The sequence below is a fragment of the Dipodomys spectabilis genome, unplaced genomic scaffold (genome assembly GCF_019054845.1).
Source record: "Dipodomys spectabilis isolate Male_0828 unplaced genomic scaffold, ASM1905484v1 ptg000019l, whole genome shotgun sequence".
NCBI classification, from domain to species: domain Eukaryota; kingdom Metazoa; phylum Chordata; class Mammalia; order Rodentia; family Heteromyidae; genus Dipodomys; species Dipodomys spectabilis.
Genome location: NW_024870696.1, coordinates 4,974,227 through 4,989,517, shown reverse-complemented (window position 1 = coordinate 4,989,517; position 15,291 = coordinate 4,974,227). Strand labels below are relative to the sequence as shown.

Below are 15,291 nucleotides of genomic sequence, written 5' to 3'. Positions count from 1 at the left end.
TCTCCTTCTCAGGATTCCCATGATTATATGAGCTAGGATTGAGTATTTTTTTTATTTCTCAATATTCTGTACCCATTGCTGAATGCTTTCCACAAAGGAGCTCATGTATTCTTGTGATTCTCCAGAGCAAGTTTTGAACTACTATCTCAGGCATGTTTGAACTAATATCTCCTGAGAGCCTGACGCTTTGTGCATCTTTCTGCATTACTGATATATGCTAATGGCTTTTTAAAAAAATGTGAAGATAATGTACAGAGGGGTTACAGTTGCATAACTAAGGTAAAGAGTACATTTCCTTTTGAACAATATTGCCCCATCTCTCATTTTCTCCTGCTTCCCCTTCCCCTGACTATCCTCCCTACCAAGTTGTAAATTTTATTTTCAACTACTGTCTTTTGAGTATTGCTGTTGCATTGGTTTACCCTTTGTCCTTTGTCTTACCATTTCTGTGATTCCCCTTATCATCTCCAAATCAGAAACAAAACAAAACAAAACAAAACAAAACAAAAACACAATACAAAGGGCACCCAAATCAAAAACAGTGATAACAAGGGTTATGAATGGTATTTACAACTTCCTTTCTTGATCACAAACATTTGTAGGTATATATAATTGTGAATAAATGAATATTTAGGAAATCATTTTAAGCAGAGGAAACAGTCCATTACAATACTTTAAAGTAGAATCATGGAGACATATGTGAGTGTAGCTAGCACTGACTCACTGAAGAAGATGCAAATTATGTCCAAGAGATCAGAAGGGTGAGCAAAGCACTTACTTCAAGGTCTTCTGTGTCAACCTGAGGTGATGGATCACTTTCTGAGTAGGATAAGATGCCATTTTTCTTTTCTTATTGGTAAAAAAGAATGAGAGATAATTATCATATTAAGTTATCTAAGTTAAATATGTGTTATTTGAAACTGTTACTACTACAATTTCATGAGTAACATGGTAGAAAATAGATGAGAACACAAGTCAATTTAGATTTCCTTAATTTGAGGTCCTCGTGGAAATTCCTCATGAGGACAATTGGTCTGTAATATAATTTTTAGATCTCATGTGGGAGACCTTGTCTAGAAATGTTGTACAGGCTCTTCTTCTATTGCACATGGAGGCTGAAAGGGGACTCTAGATGAAGTCATATACAGAAGAACTTATAAAGTGGAAAGAAGGTGAAGATTAAAGACAAGTCACAGGAAGGAAGACAGCAGGGTCATTTAGATTGGTCTGTATATTAGCACCAGAATAGTACTTGGATCCATGGAATGACATCACTAACAATGCCTGTATTTCATCCCCTGAATAACTTTTGGAGAATATGAGATTTCCATTTTCTAAATAAATATGTACCCTATTCACATTAGCTAAACTATGTGACAATACAATGTCATAAAACTTCTTGCAGTCTAAACATCATTTTATGAAATCTAAAGATGAATAAAATAGATATATGAGTCTTGATTGTTGTTATGACGTGGACGTATCATTTTGCCAATATGTATATATTTTAATTATATGTATATATTTTAATAAATCTAAACAATACTGCTAAGAACCTGATTCTAAATTTCTTATTCATTATAGTATGTATAAATATTGATCTTCCACTTCTAACATTTATTTACCATTCTATTAGTTGTAGTGACTAAATGAAAAACGTTGCCAAATTAACTTTATTTTCTAATCTTGGGCCTTGAACTCAGGGCCTGGGTGCTGTCCCTGAACCTCTTTGAGCTTAAGGCTAGTGCTCTACTAGTTGGACCACAGTTGCACTTGAAGCTTTTTCTGAGTAGCTTATTGGCAATAAGAATTTCACAGACATTCCTGACTTAGGCTGGCTTTGAAACATGACCCTCAGATTTCAGTGTCCTGAGTAGCTAGAATTATAGGCTTAAGCCATTGTTGCCCAACATCAATTTAACATTTTTATTAAAGGAAGTCTGTTATATATTTGTATTGTGTTTTACACTTTTTTTGCTTTTTTTTTTTTTTTTTGTCGGTCGTGGGGCTTGAACTCTGGGCCTTGGCGCTGTCCCTCAGCTCTTCAGCTCAAGGCGAGCGCTCTACCACTTGAGCTACAGCGCCACTTCTGGTTTTCTGGTGGTTTATTGGAGATAAGAGTCTCACGGTCTCTCCTGCCGGGGGTGGCTTTGAACCGCGATCCTCAGATCTCAGCCTCCTGAGTAGCTAGGATTACAAGCGTGAGCCACCAGCTCCCGGCTTTGCTTTTGTTTTGTTTACTATTTTACTGATAGTGGGGTTTAAACTCATGGTCTTGTGCATGCTTGGCTTACTTGTTCTGATGGTGCTCTACTACTCAATCCATTACTGTCACACACACTTAGAATATCCATTAATATAGACAGCATTTTTAATGCTAAAAAATTTAGTTTTTCCTCTTCTTGTATTTCATATAAATAGTATCACACTAACCTTCACCTATATTGTCATTTTTGTCATTAATGCATTTATTTTCATTGCAGAATATATCTTTTAAAAATCAAATACAATGGCTCCTTTATAAACTGTACTTGTTTTAACACATTAAATTGTATTGATTCTCTTTTCCAGTTTGGATCCTTAACACATAGATGTCGAAAGTCTTTATAATAAGAGATTTGGAACACATTGTATTGATTCCGGTACTTTGTGAAAGTAAAATAATGATGTATACCCAAGTATATGTTGCCTGCGTAATGGATGAGAAATTAGAATGAATCCATATTAATTACTTAAGACAAAACCTAGGATACTATAACAGCACATCAGAGATGCCTGAAACATCAGTTTTGGAAAACAATTGCATTTCTATTAACATTCCTCAATTATGTGGCCATCTTTTAGCAGCCTGAATGAGCACACTGTAATTCTTTTAAGTGTTATCATAATATTAAACATGATTTTGAGCAGGATATTTACCATAGCTAAGATATGGAACCAAACCAGAAGCTCCTCAGTAGATGAATGGATCAAGAAAATGCAGTTTATATACACAATGGAATTCTATGTTTCCATCAGAAAGAATGACATTGCCCCATTTGTTATGAAATGGAAAGACTTGGAAAAAATTATATTAAGTGAAGTAAGCCAGTCCCAGAGAAACACAGGTCTTATGGTTTCCCTTATTTGCAATAACTAGTATATGTCTGAGACAAGCAGAAACGGTCAGATAAGTTGATGATAGGCAAAATGAACCCCAAGATAAGGACTCAATTTTTTTTTCTTGCTATGTTTCCAACATATTTAAAAGATGATTTCCTTGTTGCTTTGTATGTCCCTCCCCCATCGTATAACCCCTGCTTTCACTGTTGGTATAATTTGGGGAGGGGAAGGTCATAAACATTGTTTAAATAGGGATACAGGTGGACCTATTGCAACAATGAGATGTACAAGACGTTATGTAGAAAAACGAACTTTACAACTTTGGCGCAGGGGTGGGAGGTTGCCAGGGGGAAGGGAGATGGGAAAGGATGTTAAGGGGAAACAAAGGAGGAGGCAACAATGCTTGATAAGAAATGTACTCACTACCTGCTCATATAATTGTAACCCCTCTGTATGTTATTTTCACAATAAAAAAAAAACAAAACAAAACATGATTTTGTGGAAAAACATATTTGGGTAAAAATGAGCGGTCAATCCAAATTGGGAATTATTTCATTGTATCTTTGCATATAATAAGTCATTTTATTTCATTCTGTGAAATCTATTTTCTCACTCTGGTCTGTTTCTTTGATATTTTATGTCATAAGTAGAGAAAAAGTATGTGTTGATTTTTAAAATGTTATTTATTGTAAAGATGCTGTACAGAGGGGTTAAAGTTACATGAGTAAGGTAATGAGTACATTTCTTGTCAAGCATTATTACTCCCTCCTTTGTTTTTCTCCTACTAACCCTTCTCTCTCTCACTTCCCGAGTTCCAACATAATGTTTGTGAGTATCACTGTTGTAATGGGTAATCCTGTGTCTTGAATCAGCATTTTTTTATTTCCCCTTCCCCTCCCAAATCATATAAATGTATATACAAGATGCAAGGTACCAAAATCAAATACAGTGACAGCAGGGGATATATCATAGGGGGAAGAACATACAAAAGAAGCAAAAAAATCACATAGCACATTAAAAACAACAACAAAGAAAATCTCTTGTGTCCATATCTTGGGATTCATTTCACTTAGCATCATGTTATATGGTCATATATAGATAGCTTTTGAGCTTTTCTGCTCATCTGCTAAGATTATTGCAAATGAGGGAAAATATGGAATCTATATTTTTTTGGGTCTGGCTTACTACACTTAATATGATTTCTTCCAAGTCTTTCCATTTCCTAACAAATGAAGCAGTGTCATTCTTTCTGATGGAAGTACACAATTCCTCTCTCTCTCTCTCTCTCTCTCTCTCTCTCTCTCTCTCTCCCTCTCTCTCTCTCTCTCTCTCTTTCTTCTCTCTGTCTCTATCTACATATATATATATATAGATATATATATATATCACATTTTCTTAATCTGTAACACATCTTTTTTCTTGATACATTCATCTACTGAGGGGCATCTAGGTTGGTTCCATATGTTAGCTATAGTGAATAATGCTGTGATAAACATAGTTGTGCTGGTAGCTTTAGTATGGCCTTGTTTGTGATCATTTGGGTAAATGCCCAGAAGTGGGGTTACTGGGTAATAAGTGTTTTTTAGTTATATTCAATAGTCAAATGCACCATCAAAGTAAAATAAAAAAGCCTTGGAGTTGGGATGTAGCTCAGGGGCAAGGTGCTTGTTTAACAAGTGCAATATCCTTTATTCAATCACCAGTACCAAAAAAGAAAAGAAAAACAAAAATGACTTGGCAGTCCATAAGTGAGATAATATTTCTTTAAGTCTCTATATTTGGTTAAATGAGTTAGCAAATTATCTGAATTGTATTTTTTATAAGAAGTTGTGAACAAAGTGTACTTTCTGCTATTACATCAACCAGCTTATGATATTGAGCCACTTAGAGTAAATTAAATATTTTGCAACTCATGTCTTTATCTATAGGCTGAGGTAACAAGCATCCTTTTATCAGTGAAAAAGTAGAGTTGTGGGACAGAATGAAATAGTTCTTGCAATAATGCATAGCACTTGAGAAAAAGTTCAATTAAATTTTCCCTTGTTCATGTTGTCTTCAAACTATAATCAACACCTTGAACTGCTCACCACACTTACTCATATAATATTGCAAAGCAACAGTGTAAAAGACACTGAATGCAGATTCATACATTTAAAGCACCTCTGTTTCCTTCTACACTCCCACCCTGGCCCTGTCGTGTGTGTGTGTGTGTGTGTGTGTGTGTGTGTGTGTGTGTGTGTGTGCTTCCTTGGTATATTCTCAGAAATTGCACTTTCAAATTTCTTGAAAGTGCGATTTTCTTTCTCAGCGTGTGAAATCATCTCCAAGAGTGTAACTATCGAGTGTCAAGAGTGTGGACATGAGTCCCCAGAGCAACTGAACCAGGGATGAAATGGCCTCAGCAGACCAGGGAGAGTGACAGGGTATTACTTGGTTTTATCTGTCTGTGCCTGAGCTAATAATCAGCTTACGATTGTCTAAATGGCTCTGGGTGGTTAATCCCTAAAATTTATATTTAGTTTAAAGTAATAAGGTCTCAGAAGAACAAATCTATGAAAGCTCAAATGAAATAGCCTACCCAAAAGAATAATCCTAAACTTCAAAAAGACATTGAAATTATATTGTTTAGGTTTTAAAATGCAGTTCCACCGCTCTTAGATTTGGAAAGCAATAAAGGATTAGAAAGTGGGAATAGGGGACCTTGGAAATAAGGTTATTTGTGCTCAGAAAGTATTTAACCACAAGAGGAGGTAATTTTCGTTTGTATCAATATGTGTGAGATGGCCTAGTATCTAGAATACATGTTATAAAATTGAGGGGTTTTTTTTGGAGGAGGGACTTTTGGAAGTTCCCATACTACCACAAGGATATCATATGATCCTATGTGTTCTTTTGAACCCAGTCCATTTTGATGCAAATGAAACATAGGAGCACAGAGAATATCATGAATGAATGCATAAATTTTTAAAGATAAAATATGTTTCTTCTAGGGAAATAACCAGTTAATATAAAGAAAATGAACACTGATTCTTGGTTGCCTATAGTGATTTTAAAAAGTGATAAGAATACTAACAGATAATATTAGGAATAAAAATATACATTTTTTCCTTTTTATTTTGTGCATGGGTACCCTTAATACATTCTACCTAAGAATTGTGCTTTAGTTAAAAAAAAAAGACCTACTAGGTGTTTTATTTTAATTTTTCCAACAAGGTAAATTAATGAAGTTCTAAAGCTGACCATTTGGCTCTCTAGGAAACAGCCTTATGTCAATTATTTTTCTCTAGCATTTAAACGTTATACCACAAGTTAAAAAATATTTTATATGTTTATATCTGATGTTTTCCTGATGTAGCAGTAAGTCACTAGTTAAGTATTTTTTTATATTCTTATGGAATGAAACACCCAATACACATTTCTAAATATAATATTTTTTATTTGTCTTTATTCTAATGTTCAATAGATATGTTGCTTAGATGGTAAAACTTAAAGGGGATTTTCATCTATTAAAATGCAGTTAAACACATTAGGTTTCTCTGAGGAATTTGTTTTGAAAAGGAATATAAAGTGGTTGTTCTATAACATCAGATGTGTACTGAATTCTTGGGTAATAATAGAATATATTAGGCTGTGCTTTGATGTTTGGTTTATGCTTGTATGTATACTGAATGTTTCTGTAGTGCATTTTGAAATTGTTAGCAGGCATAGAGCTCTCAATATGTATAAATTCAAAAAATAGTAGTCACAGGGTTCCTAAGACATTTAAATTCAAATCTGGATTCTGCTGTGTCCTTTTTAACAGTTCCTCAATTTTGCTAAGCAGGTACTCTCACTACTGAGCTATTCCTCCATTCTACATTTATGTTGTTAGGACCAGCTGCCAAGAGATCAGGAAAGGTGATGTTTATATCAGCTGCCATTTGGGTATAGTTTGGCTTCTCCTCAAGAGCTTTGTGTTGAAAGCATGTTCCCCAGGATAATGCAAAATGATGTGGGGTCTCATTCGAGGTATTGAGGTTTTGCAGTTATACCCTTAGAAGGTATTGAGTCAATTTCTTGAGAGATATTACCTAGTTTTCTCAAGAATTTTGTTTGAGGGCTCTTACCAGGGTCTGGATTAGCAGGTCTAAGACTAAGAACTCAATAAGCATCTTTGCATATTCAAGTTACCCTGTGCAAAGCATCTGGCTATAGTGGCAATAAGCTAACATAAAATGTGTTACATTATTTTTTAATCTGTCAACAGGTCAAAAAGTCACAGACAAAAACATCAAGACTAAGAAATATAATCTGTTCCCCTGTGTCATGCAGAATTAAACATGAGAACTAGTTGTCTGAAGTTTAAAGGTTTCACTAAAAGTAAAGGGAAATAAGCACTTGTTTCAGTTCTCTTGCATGCATACCATAAAGTCTAGTGCTCTTCTGACACTGACATGACATGCAGCAAATATCTTAAATCCATAGAGAATTGTACAAGTGAAGCCTTGAATAAATACTCCTCAAAGCTAAAAGAGGGGAGCTAAAAGAGGAGAGAGAGAGAGAGGAAGAGAGAGAGGGGGGTATGTAAGAAGGAGGGTAAGCAGAAGGGAAGGAGACAAGTAGTGAAGAGAGAAAATAATAAAACAATAATACAAATAAAGAACAAGCAGAGGTACTCACATGTTGCTACTTAAAAGTTCATTATTGTTATCACACACTCTCTGGGCAGAATACTGCAAAAAAAATCAGAAAATGGATCTTAAAAGTATATGGAAAAAATTCAAAATAGGTGGAAAATTTGACACATTTTGTCCTATAAATCAAAATACTATATATCTGTTTATTTAAGTACTTTTAGATTTAATTATTTTATTTTTAGTGCCAGTACTGGAGCTTGGGCTCAAGGTCTTGTGCACCCCTCAACTTGCTTACTCATGGCTCTATCACTCAATCCATGCCTTTAGTTTGATATTTTTCTGGTTGAGTGGGACACAGAGTAGAATGAACTTTTCTTCCCTGGTTGGCTTTGAACCTCAGTCCTTCAAGTCTCAGCCTCAGGAGTAACTAAGATAACAGGCATGAGCCACTGGAGTCTGGCCCTTGTTTATTTATAATGGACCAGATTTATAGGCAACATAAATCTGTTTGTGGGCACATATTTCTGGAGGCTGACAAGTACATGGTCCCAGAGTATCATGCTATCTCCAAGATGGAAGAGTGCAAGACAGGGAAAGAACTGTACCTACCCCTAGATAATTAAATTCATTTGTTTGGGACAGCTCTGTTCCTATAGTCCAACAACTTCAGCATTACTTCACTGAAGACTATGATTCTAATGAAAGAACTTGAGAAAAGAATATTCAAACTAGTTGTAAATCTACCAGGCATAGTATTTTAGTGTTCCGAGTGTGAGAAATAATGACATAAATGTTTGATGATCTGATTAGGATTGTTGTCCTTCTTCTGGGTTTATAAGACACCATCGTACTTAGGAAAACAGATTTTTAAAAGCTTTTGGGGGCTGGGAAGGTGGCTCAGTGGTAGAGTGTTTGCTTTGCATGCATGAAGCCCTGGTTTTGATTTCTCAGCACCACATAAGCAGAAAAAGCCAGAAGTGTTGCTATGGCTCAAATGGTAGAGTGTTAGCCTTGAGCTGAAGGGACAGCACTGAAGAGTTGGGGGACAATGCTCAGGCCCAGAGTTCAGGTCCCACAACCAAAAAACAAAAAAAAAAGTTCTTGGATTTAATTTTGTAAATACATGTGTTGTATAACTTCACAGTACAGGACTTCTTACCTGTATTCAGTATGTAAACTGAAGTTTCACCTACAAGTACACTTATGGAAAACACTTTGTTCAATATTTAATAAGAAGGGCATGCAACCTACTAAACAATCAAATGTAGCAATGAAAAACAGAGAAATCTGGCCAGCTGATAGTCTATTTCATGAGAGGTGAATATAAAGAAGATACTAGCATGCGACGTTAAGTGATAAAAGATATTTTACAGAAAAAAAATAATGAGAATACAGAGACACTTATTTTGGCTGTGAACCCAAGGAAGAGTTTAATTTAAAAATGTTTTAAGCTGAGTAGATGGTGCCTGTCATCCTGACTTCTCAGAAGGCAAAGATTGGGAGGGTCATTCCTCAATGCCAGAGGACAAAAACTCTTGTATGATCCTATCTAAACCAATACCTGTTCATAGTGGTACCTGCCTGTCAACTAAGCTATGAAGGAATGTATAAATAGTAGGGTTGTTATCCAGGCCATTCCAGGCCTAAATAATCAGAACCAATTTGATTGAGTAATGTCTGAAGAAATATATCACTTGTCTATGAAATAATAAGCCTAGAGTTCAAACTTCAGTACTAATAACAACCAAGTATAAACTTTGTCAAAGGATGATGGACCAAGGACAAAGACTGATACTGTACATAAACAGTTGTGCATATCTTGGGTTATACAGACAATTCAAGCAAATCATTACCTACAGTATTCTTCACAAATATTCCAAATTCACTAAATAGTAACATCAAAATTCATAAGAATACTAAAAATACATTGTAACTTTTGAATGTCTAAACTGATAGTTTAGAAGTAGGCATATAAATGCCTACAAGTAGAACTTTGTTCAATTTTCCCAAAAAACTTAACACAAAATGTATTACTTTTCCCATTTTCTACAAGACAACCTTAGGCTGTACAGTCCATGGAATTGTGCAATTGTTCATCGAGATAGTATAAAATCAACTTGAAAAACACAGTATTACCTGATAACATGGCTACCATAGTTCACTCACTATTATGATGAAACACTCAATAAGTCAAAGACTTTGATTTATTTAAAAAACAAAAACAGAAGCATGCAATGCATCATGATCAGCCTGATAAGAAAAGTTGTTGGCATTGAAAATCAAAAATATTAAATGAATACTTTAAACTCTTATTAAAGTAACTTTGAGGTTTAAGGAGATACTTTCAACTACTTTCTTGGACAGCTTGTAAGGATAAAATTTAGCTATGTTTTCATATTTTCAATACACAGTGTATACATGTTCTTTACATGTTGGTGAAACCGGGGTACCTAATTAGATTGAGTTAACAGTTTAGAGTTGTTTACTTTTCATTTTTAGTTTATATTAAGGCTTCCTGCAACACTAACACTTTATATAACTATGAATGAATGAGTGGTTCTAAATCTGCCATAGTCTGGGATAAAGCTACTTTTGTTTCTGATGTTATTATTTCAAAATAACTGACTTAATTTTCCTGGCAATCAGCTTCCAATGGCACTGAGATGGCTTAGAAGCTTTTCAGAAGGAACTGTATGTTTAGAAATGCCTATTTTTTATTTTGTTTCATTTTTGATTGTGCTTTTACTGGGGCACTCTTGCTTGGCTTTCCTATTCACAACCGGTATTATTACCATTGAAACCATGCTTCGAATTCAGCATCTGTTTGCTATTTAAATGTGGAGTCTAGCAGAATTTTCCGTCTAGGTTGGCATTAAAAAAATTATCCTTGGGCTGGGAAGGTGGCTCAGTGGTAGAGCGCTTGCTTTGCATGCTCGAGGCCCTGGGTTCGATTCCTCAGCACCGCATAAGCAAAAAGAAAAAAGCAAGAAGTGGTGCTGTGGCTCAAGTGGTAGTGCGCTAGCCTTGAGCTGAAGAGCTGAGGGACAGCACCCAGGCCCAGAGTTCAGGACCCACGACCGGACCAAAAAAAAAAAAAATTATCCTCACTCCTCAGCTCCTTATAACTAGGATTACAGGTGTGAGCCACCAGTGCATGACTAAGTATTTCTAACTTGGGCAAAAATATACGAATGTACATACATGAGTATGTATGCGTGCACACATGAATATATATGAATACGTTTATAGATATTAATATATACCTATATATATGTACATACATGTGTGTATAATATACAAATGGATTTTTTTAATTTCGTGAACGACTAGCTGGAAATGACCTACAAAAGTTACAGCAATGCTCCCTTATCGAAGATTAGATGGCTATAGGTCTGTAGGTTCATTTCTGGGTTTTCAATTCTATTCCATTGGTCCTGAGGTCTGTTCTTATGCCAATACCAAGCTGTTTTGATTACTATGGCTTTATAGTAGAGTTTGAAATTTAGTATTGATATTCCTCCAGCAGTGTTCTTTCTTTTGAGGAGTGTTTTTGCTATTCGGGGTCTTTTATTGTTCCATATGAATTTTTGGATTGCCTCTTCTATTTCCTTGAAGAATAAGGTTGGAATTTTGATAGGTATCGCGTTGAATTTGTAGATAGCCTTGGGAAGTATTGCCATTTTCACGATGTTAATCTTTCCAATCCAGGAGCATGGGAGGTTTTGCCATTTTTTAAGTTCTGTGTTGATTTCCTTTTTCAAAATTTTAAAGTTTTCATCATAGAGGTCCTTCACTTCTTTGGTTAACTTAATTCCTAGGTATTTTATTTTTTGTGGGGCTATTACAAATGGAGTTGCTTTCCTAATTTCAGCCACACTTTTCTCATTGTTGGCATACAGAAAAGCCATTGATTTTGGGGGGTTAGTAGATGAATGGATCAAGAAAATGTGGTATATATACACAATGGAATTCTATGCCTCCATCAGAAAGAATGACATTGCCCCATTTGTTAGGAAATTGAAAAACTTGGAAAAAATTATATTAAGTGAAGTAAGCCAGGCCCAAAGAAACACAGGTCCCATGGTTTCCCTTATTTGCAATATCTAGTATATGTATGAGTCAAGCGGAAAAGGTAAGATAATGTGATGTTAGGAAAATGAACCCTTAGATATGTATTTTAATGTTTTTTTTTCATGCATGTGTTTCTAACGCATTTATAAGATCATTTCTTTGTTGCTTTGTATGTCCCTCCCCCACAGTATAACCCCTGCTTTCACTATATTTGATGTCAGTATAACTTGTGGAGGAGATGGGGAAAAACAAGTCGTTTAAGGATACAGGTGGACCTGTTGCAACAATGAGAAGTACAAGTTGTCAAGCTTTACAACGTCGGTGCGGGGAGGGGGGGGGTTGGGGGGGAAGGGGGGAAGGATGGGGGGGAGGAGGGAGGCTGGGAGGGGATGTGAAGGGTAAACAAAGGAGGAGGCTATAATGCTTCGTAAGAAATGTATGCATTATCCTGCTCATGTAATTGTAACCCCTCTGTACAGTATGTTCACAAATAAAATAAAATAAAAAAAAAAGTTACAGCAATGCTTCCAGAGCCAAGTTTGACTTTATGACAGTACCATGCACGAACCTTTTGTATTCATGTGGTTCGTTTTGTTTTTTATTTCTAGAACCTCCACCTACTGGCTCACTCGTATCCAGTCTTTTCTCTACTGCAATGAGAATGGCCTCCTGGGCAGCTTTTCAGAAGAAACGCATTCGTGCACCTGTCCAAACGACCAGGTGGTCTGCACCTCCTTCCTACCCTGCACGGTGGGCGACGCCTCTGCCTGTCTGACCTGCGCCCCGGACAACCGCACCCGCTGTGGCACCTGTAACACAGGCTACATGCTGAGCCAGGGCCTCTGCAAGCCCGAAGTGGCCGAGTCCACCGACCACTACATCGGCTTTGAGACTGACCTGCAAGACCTCGAGATGAAATATCTGCTGCAGAAAGCTGATAGGCGAATAGAAGTGCATGCCATTTTCATCAGCAACGACATGCGTCTCAACAGCTGGTTTGACCCCTCTTGGCGTAAGAGGATGCTCCTCACCCTGAAGAGTAACAAGTACAAGTCAAGCCTGGTCCATATGATTCTGGGTCTCTCCTTACAGATTTGTTTGACTAAAAACAGCACGTTGGAGCCCGTGTTGGCTGTGTATGTCAATCCCTTCGGTGGCAGCCACTCGGAGAGCTGGTTTATGCCTGTGAATGAAAACAGCTTTCCAGACTGGGAGCGGACTAAATTGGACCTCCCTCTGCAGTGCTATAACTGGACACTTACCTTGGGCAACAAATGGAAGACATTTTTTGAGACAGTCCATATCTACCTGAGGAGTCGCATCAAGTCCAGTGGTCCCAATGGCAACGAGAGCGTGTACTATGAACCTCTGGAGTTTATTGACCCTTCTCGGAACCTGGGCTACATGAAAATCAACAACATTCAAGTGTTTGGTTACAGCATGCACTTTGACCCGGAAGCAATTCGGGACCTGATCTTGCAGCTGGACTACCCCTACACTCAGGGATCCCAGGACTCAGCGCTTTTGCAGCTCCTAGAGATAAGAGACCGTGTAAATAAACTCTCCCCACCTGGTCAGCGTCTTCTAGATCTTTTCTCTTGCTTGCTTCGTCATAGACTCAAGCTGTCTACTAGTGAAGTGGTGAGGATCCAATCTGCTCTGCAGGCGTTTAATGCCAAATTGCCAAACACAGTGGACTATGACACGACCAAATTATGTAGTTAACTATAAATGTCAAGCACAACCCAAAACCTTGAAGGAGTTTTTAACAGTGCTTTTGTGGAACAGTTTATGTTTGGAAGAGTAAATTTAAATTGTCTTTTCAATATCTGTCTTATATCAGTCAAATTAACATTGGATGGCAATTTACACACATGAACTTTGCTGACAATGAATATATTATACCGCAGTTTTGGTTTATGAATGAAATAAATACTGACACCAGTCTAGAAGACATTCTACTTTTTACAATAAATTTCATTTGTAATTTTATATGTTCCGTGGCAATGCTTTTGTGCATTACATCCTCTAGAGGGAACATAAGAAGATACCAATAAAATTTTGTAGCTGAACAGTTATTAAAAAGAAATGCTGTGGGATTCCTTCTTTCCTCCCCCCACCCCTTGTGAAATGAGTTATTTTTTGATATAGTTTGTTGGAACTTGGGGAAAATTTCCCAAGTGTTTATAATAGAAACTTTTGAAGATGTATTTCAATTAGCTTCAGTGGGAAAAGAAAAGGAAAGGAAAAAAACAAACAGCAAGGTATTAGGTAGAATGCTTAGTATTCAGTTCATTTTTGTTTTAATAGTTAATAGAATGATGACACAGGTGTGTTTATCACAAACATTTGAAAACCAATACAAGAGAAATGATCATTATTAAAATAGTCAAGTAAATTTAGTGTTGAGCAAATATCAGCACATTTCAACAAACATACAGAAAAAAAATCCCTGATTATAAGGCATATAATAGAGAAAGCAAACCTTTAATTTCCTTAGCAACTTGCTTTGTCATTCTCTTTCTACTTCCTAATAACTAATAATCAATGTAGTAGGCACAATCATTTTCATTTCAATTTCTGAAAAGCTAGATATTCTAGTCTTTTATGAATGTCAATGAAATGACATTTCTAGAACTATTAACAAATTATAATGCAAATAGAATGAAATAAATGCTCAAATCACTAGTTCACTATTTTTTCTTAATTCCAGCTACTATGACAATAGACCTTTTGAAGAGAAATTTCTGTGACTACAAAACTAATCTTAGTAAAAATTTTGGTTTGAAAGCTACATTAATTTGCACATTCCTGTGAGATGTTAGATTTATTATGCCTTCTTTGTTCTAAAACTTACATGATACTTTGTTGTAGGCATATGACTACATCTGTAAAAATCGCTTATGCTGCTTATAACTCAAATATTATCTCGTTAGTTTGTAAGTATTTTCTATTATTATTATCTAACCAAATAAACAGTATAGGCTAGATTCCTTGTTGTCATTCACCTCACAGAGAAAACAGCCAATAACATGGATGAAAAGAAAACATGACAATTCTCAAGAATATTATACAGATATTACGGGTTTTTGGAATAGTTACAATTTCAAGAAAACAAATAAGAACAAGTAGACAGGTTGAAAAGCAAATATTTGTCCAAATGTTCAAAATTTTGATCCTTTGACCTAATATCTAGGTTGCTGAATTTCCTATTGGTTAGTTCTTTGATTTTGTTAAACTAACCTTGTGCTGTGGCAAGCAACTAAATAGAAAATACAGACAAATATTAATGTATCATATTATAGCAAGTATACACATTTAATAGTGACAATAACACTACGTTATAGATTTTTGTTCCTATTTCTTGGGAGATAAACTGAAAGATCAGTGTAGTTCATCAAATTTTCTAAAACCACAAAAGATGTTGAAAGACTAAGGTTCAATATAGAATTTGCTGAAAGGAGTCTGATCCATATTTGTTGTTTGCTGTACTTCAACTGAG

The 15,291-nt window shown here is 35.9% G+C and overlaps 1 protein-coding gene across 2 annotated transcripts in view; it reads left to right on the top strand.

The window, feature by feature from the left end:
• Brinp3 (BMP/retinoic acid inducible neural specific 3) overlaps positions 1-13,781 on the top strand; it is a 424,144-nt gene extending 410,363 nt beyond the window's left edge. The window contains exon 8 of one of the 2 annotated variants that reach the window (XM_042674472.1): positions 12,398-13,781. In XM_042674472.1, coding sequence (XP_042530406.1) covers positions 12,398-13,514 — 1,117 coding nt within the window. In that variant the 3' untranslated portion in view covers positions 13,515-13,781. The remainder of the gene's footprint in view (positions 1-12,397) is intronic. The other variant, XM_042674473.1, reaches the window with a different exon arrangement.
• Positions 13,782-15,291: the final 1,510 nt, after the last annotated feature.